This window comes from Hibiscus syriacus, unplaced genomic scaffold, assembly GCF_006381635.1.
Source record: "Hibiscus syriacus cultivar Baekdansim isolate YM2019G1 unplaced genomic scaffold, ASM638163v2 tig00112349_pilon, whole genome shotgun sequence".
Taxonomy (NCBI): domain Eukaryota; kingdom Viridiplantae; phylum Streptophyta; class Magnoliopsida; order Malvales; family Malvaceae; genus Hibiscus; species Hibiscus syriacus.
In genome coordinates, this window is record NW_024063310.1 from 109648 (window position 1) to 114863 (window position 5216).

Here is a 5216-nt window from a genome sequence, read left to right on the forward strand (position 1 = left end):
TATCTTATAATTACTCTAGACTAATAAAAAAATAAATTTGAGTTTTTATAATGTAATTACACATAGATACACCATACTTGAGTATTTAGATTAATTTTGTGTGAATATTCCCATGTCTCACACAAATATATATTGCATATATTAATTGGGTATGATTGAGCAGATGGGTGTTTGACATGGTGGGCAATATAACAAACCTTCCAATCAATTCTGGGTTTGTCTCAGGGATTATTTATTTTTTCTTTTGAAATCCTTCTTGGATCTGAAGATATTCCTTTGTACAATTTGGTTTTCTGTTCTGTTCTAGTTTCTTGTAAGTTAATGGATTAACTGTAGTATTGCTTTACAAAACTGTTGATTTTGTGTGTATTTGTGAAATGGGGTATTTGGGTCCCTTCCTTTCTTCCTTCGTTTTTGGTTGTATTATCTGATACTGCTCTATCCATTGTCTGGTTTGCTTGTGAAGTTTCAGTAAGGTATTAAATATATACATACATACATACATACATGTATGTGTTTCTTAGTAAGTTTTACCTTGTTTTTCTTTCTTGCAGTTTTGTTTGGTTGCTGAGAAAATTTAGTTTGAGCATTGGGGGATTTTCATGCCAAAAGGACAAACTTGATGCTGTAGGAAGCCACAGGCTTTATGGTCCTGAAATCTGGAGATAGAATTATAATATGTGTGTTGAAATTTGGATTGTCTTGAAGGTGAAATGATGATTGGAATTCAGGTGTTTGTGAAAAGGCTGATGAATCTTTAGGAGTTTTTGAGGTTCTATTAGTCAAGTTTGGATATGTCTGCGAAGTTGCTGCATTCGTTGGCAGATGAAAACCCCGATTTGCAGAAGCAAATCGGCTGCATGACCGGTGTGTTCCAGATCTTCGATCGGCATCAAATGGTTACCGCCAAGCGCCTGAGCAATCGGAAGCTTCCTGCTGCAGGTAGTTCTCTTTGGAATGAATGCAATTGTCATCTGTGTTTTGATGTTTTCTGTCTAAATTTAATGTTTGGTTCTCTGGTTTGAATGCGATAATATGTTTCGATTGATTTATATTTATGTATTACGATATACCGAGGGGCCGATTAGGCGATTCTCCAACAGATTGTATTGATTTCAACTGCCATCTTTCTGTACATTGATGAATGTAGGTGGAATTCAATTCCAACTGTTGAAAATTATGTTGCTGTCTGAAACTCTTATTGTAAGAGTTATATGTAGATGTAGATTATCGTACCCCGTATTTCCTTAGTTTCTGATATCTTCGTTTTCCCTGGTGTTTTGTGAACTTACTCCAAACAAGAATGTGTGTGCAGTCTAAAAAGTACAATCTGATCGTTCCGCTCGTTTACAGGGCATTCCCGGTTTAACAATGGATTCCTAGAAGGTGATTTGAATAATGCATGCCAAAGGCACACTGCAATTGTAAGTTCCTGTCAATTCTCTCTGTGTTTTGTGGTTCATTTCCTAGTTGTTCTTGAAATCTGTCCTTACGATCTTTTGATTTCCAGGAAACAAATACGCACAGAACTGTGTATGAGAAACAAAGACCCTCCACGGAGTCTTCGAGAGCATCGTTTTCGTCGTCATGTTCGTCTTCCATGTCATCACTGGATTGTAACAAGATAGCTCACCAAGAGGCCTCTTCCTTTGATAGAATCCTTTTTCCCGAAACTCCGTCTAGGGATACCGTGATGAACCAACCGAGTACTTCTCCACGTTTAGGCTCACAATTTGTTGACCTTCAAGATGTGGTCAAGGACTCGATGTACCGAGAAGCTAAAGGGCTATCGGTTAAAACGATGACCAAAGAGGAAGTATTGGGCAGTTCCGTGAAGCATAGAGATTCACCGAGGCCATTTCCCCTTCGGAATTCGATGAACGGATCTTATGGGGTCGGGATCAACGGAAAGCAAAATTTGTCTGCTGATCTGAAGGAATCTCTTCGAGTTTTTGCAAAACTTCAGGAAGCACCTTGGTACTATAACAATGAAGCTAGACAACTTCAAAGATCATCATGTGAGGGAAAAGGCTCGTGGAATTCAATCTCTAGGGACGCACCTCGATTTTCTTACGATGGGAGGGAGACTAATAGTTTATCTTTTGAATCATGGGACAATTTCAAATGTACACCGAAGCTTAAAGAGCAGCCGAGACTTTCTTTGGATAGTAGAGAAAGGTCGATGAAGGGTTCGATGTACCTTGCTAAAAGTTTCCATAATATTGATCACTCGAACACAAGAGTTACCAATCCACTAAAATCTCCAGGAACCCAGACACGCCCTTCGAATATCGTAGCCAAGCTGATGGGCTTGGGACCATTGCCGGATTCTTCCTCCGCTGGTGATGCACATATAAGTGTGGTGAAAACCGGTAGTGTTGAGGATAACAATCCTTTCTTTCAGCCTCTTAGATCAAATGATCCAAGCAGGCCAAGCCAAACTTCTAACAGGGCGAGAAGCTCGATGAAAGATCCTACTTCACCTAGGTGGAAAAATCCCGTTATGCCCATGAAGCCTATTTCCAGTTCAAGGTTCCCTATTGAGCCAGCACCATGGAAACATGCGGATGGAACTCAAGGTTCTCAGGGACAACCTCTTAAACATGTAAAACTTCCGTCCCAGACTCTGAATTCTTCCCCTTCGGTTTATAGTGAGATCGAGAAAAGACTGAAAGATCTAGAGTTCAAACAATCTGGAAAGGATCTCAGAGCTCTTAAACAGATACTTGAAGCAATGCAAGCAAAGGAGTTCCTCGAGACCGAGAAAGAAGAACAAACTGCAAACTTGGTGTCTCAAAGAGACTGTGAACCGAAATGCACAAGGCCTGGCCTGAATCTGAGAGGTCAACGAAGCCTGCAGAACACTCGCGACAACACTTCCTCTACTAGGGGTTCGGATTCTATTAGAACGTATGGATCTCCTATTGTGATCATGAAACCTGCAAAACTTGTCGAGAAAGGCAGTATGCGTGCTTCAACCGTAATTCCTATTGATGACATTTCCAGTATCCCCAAGATTCGTAGTGGCATATCTGTAGATAATAAACGAGGTTCAATAACTAGTCGATCAGCTAGACATCATACTGCCCGAAACAGTCAAAGCACTTCCACTGTCAGCTCTTCTGATAAGAGAGCTAATAGTAGGAATGTTGGATCCATACAGTCTTCAACGAAATCTCCAAAAGAAAGCACGACAGCTTTAATAAAGAGTTCAGGAGGATCCAGAAGCCCACGACTGCAGCAAAAGAAGCTCGAGTTGGACAGGCAATCTCGTCCGCCAACTCCACCATCTGATCCAAGCAAACCCCGAAGGCAGTCCAACCGGAATTCGTCGGAATCAAGCTCCCCAGGAGGTAAACGTAGACCAAAATCTCACAAATTGCAGCAATGTGACGACCAGCTGAGTCAGGTTAGTTCCGAATCATGGACTTCGAGTCACCAAGGAGATGAGATCTCTCTGCAATCAGACAACAATATTACCATGGAGTCCAAGTTAGATATGGAAGTCACCAGTCATGACCGATTCAAGACCAATAGTAGTCAAATTCCATCCATGAATGCTGCCAAACACTCGGCTTCTAGCATAATGCAGAAAGTAGGCCATGTTAATCTCTAGTCTTTGCCATTGATCGAATTGTTTTTCTTGGTTACCCTACCTTACACGTCACGTCTTGTTCTTTTTCAGGAATCAACATCAAGACTTTTTGACGATGGATCAGTGGCTGAACTTGCTATGACTGCTCCGGAGCATCCGAGCCCGGTTTCTGTTCTTGACACCTCGGTTTACAGAGATGACGCTCCATCACCAGTAAAGCAGATACTGAACATTCCAGAAGGTAATACATATTTGCTTATTCCGGTAAACCTTCCGGACTGCATGATACCTAAAGAGAGAAACTAATCACAGTGTAAAAACCAAATGAGCAAATCGAATGAGAAAGAAGATGCTCTTCAGTAGCATGCATATTTTTCCAGTATTTGGGATCTATGAATTGAATCTCACTCGAATATTCATTGTACCAGGTATTGGTTCTGAGAATTTCGATGACAGCCACAGAGATGAGCAATGGAACTCTGCAGATAACCGCTTGTCGAACAATGCGGGGTCTGGTCTTGTCTCGGATATTAATCGCGTGAAACTACAGAAGATCGAGCATTTGGTCCAAAAACTTAGAAGACTGAACTCCACTCATGATGAAGCCAGTACGGATTACATTGCATCCCTTTGTGATAATACGAATCCAGATCACAGATACATTTCTGAGATATTATTAGCCTCTGGCCTTCTACTGAGAGACCTTGGTTCTGGCTCGACAACGTTTCAGCTCCATCCATCAGGCCACCCGATCAACCCGGAGTTATTCTTCGTTTTGGAGCAAACCAAAGCAAGCTCTTTGCTTTCAAAAGAAGATAGTAACTCCGGAAAGGTTTCGCTTTCAAAGCCAGACCACGAGAAATTCCATCGGAAGCTTATATTCGATTTGGTTAATGAGATTCTTGTCGGAAAGTTGGCTCTAGTGGGAGCCTCTGCAGAGCCTTGGATAAACTCCGGAAAGCTGGCGAGGAAGACCCTCAATGCACAAAAGCTTCTTAAGGAACTCTGTACGGAGATAGAACAGTTTCAAGCCAAGAGATCAAACAGCAACACGGAGGTAGAGGAGGATGGTCTGAAAAACATATTGTGGGAAGATGTAATGTGCCAGTCCGAGAGCTGGACGGATTTCAACGGGGAGATTTCCGGGATGGTTCTCGACGTCGAACGGATGGTGTTTAAGGATTTAGTCAACGAGACCGTGATCGGCGAAGGGGGTGTTTCACGATCCGATCAACAACGTAGGAGGCGTCAGCTGTTCTCCAAGTAAGCCGTTTGCATAAAAAAAAAGGTCTTGTTATTTCTTCCTCTGTTCTGATTTAATTCTTTTTTCTTGTTTGCATGAAAGCTTAATAATTCATGGATAACATTAAGAACTGCAGTCCCTTGTAACATTTCTCAGACTATGACACCATACTTATATATATATATGTATGTATGTATGTAAGAACAAGTACATGAAATATTTTATATAAATTCATGTTTTAAGCAAGTTTTATTCCGGAAAAACACCAAAGAAGAAGAAGAAGATGATGATGATGAGTAGTTTGGTAGTCAAAGAAATCACCAAATGACGGCAAAAACAATGATAAAAGGAGGTAATGGTCAGATAACATTTAATTTA

The 5216-nt window shown here is 41.1% G+C and overlaps 1 protein-coding gene across 1 annotated transcript; it reads left to right on the forward strand.

Annotated features, from left to right (window-relative positions):
• Positions 1-779: 779 nt before the first annotated feature.
• LOC120178431 (protein LONGIFOLIA 2-like) lies at positions 780-5015 on the forward strand. The gene is made up of 5 exons (XM_039184274.1): positions 780-942; positions 1354-1424; positions 1511-3595; positions 3686-3836; positions 4024-5015. Exons 1-5 carry the CDS (start codon positions 795-797, stop codon positions 4860-4862), a joined length of 3294 nt encoding a protein of 1097 aa, XP_039040205.1. The 5' UTR covers positions 780-794; the 3' UTR covers positions 4863-5015.
• Positions 5016-5216: the final 201 nt, after the last annotated feature.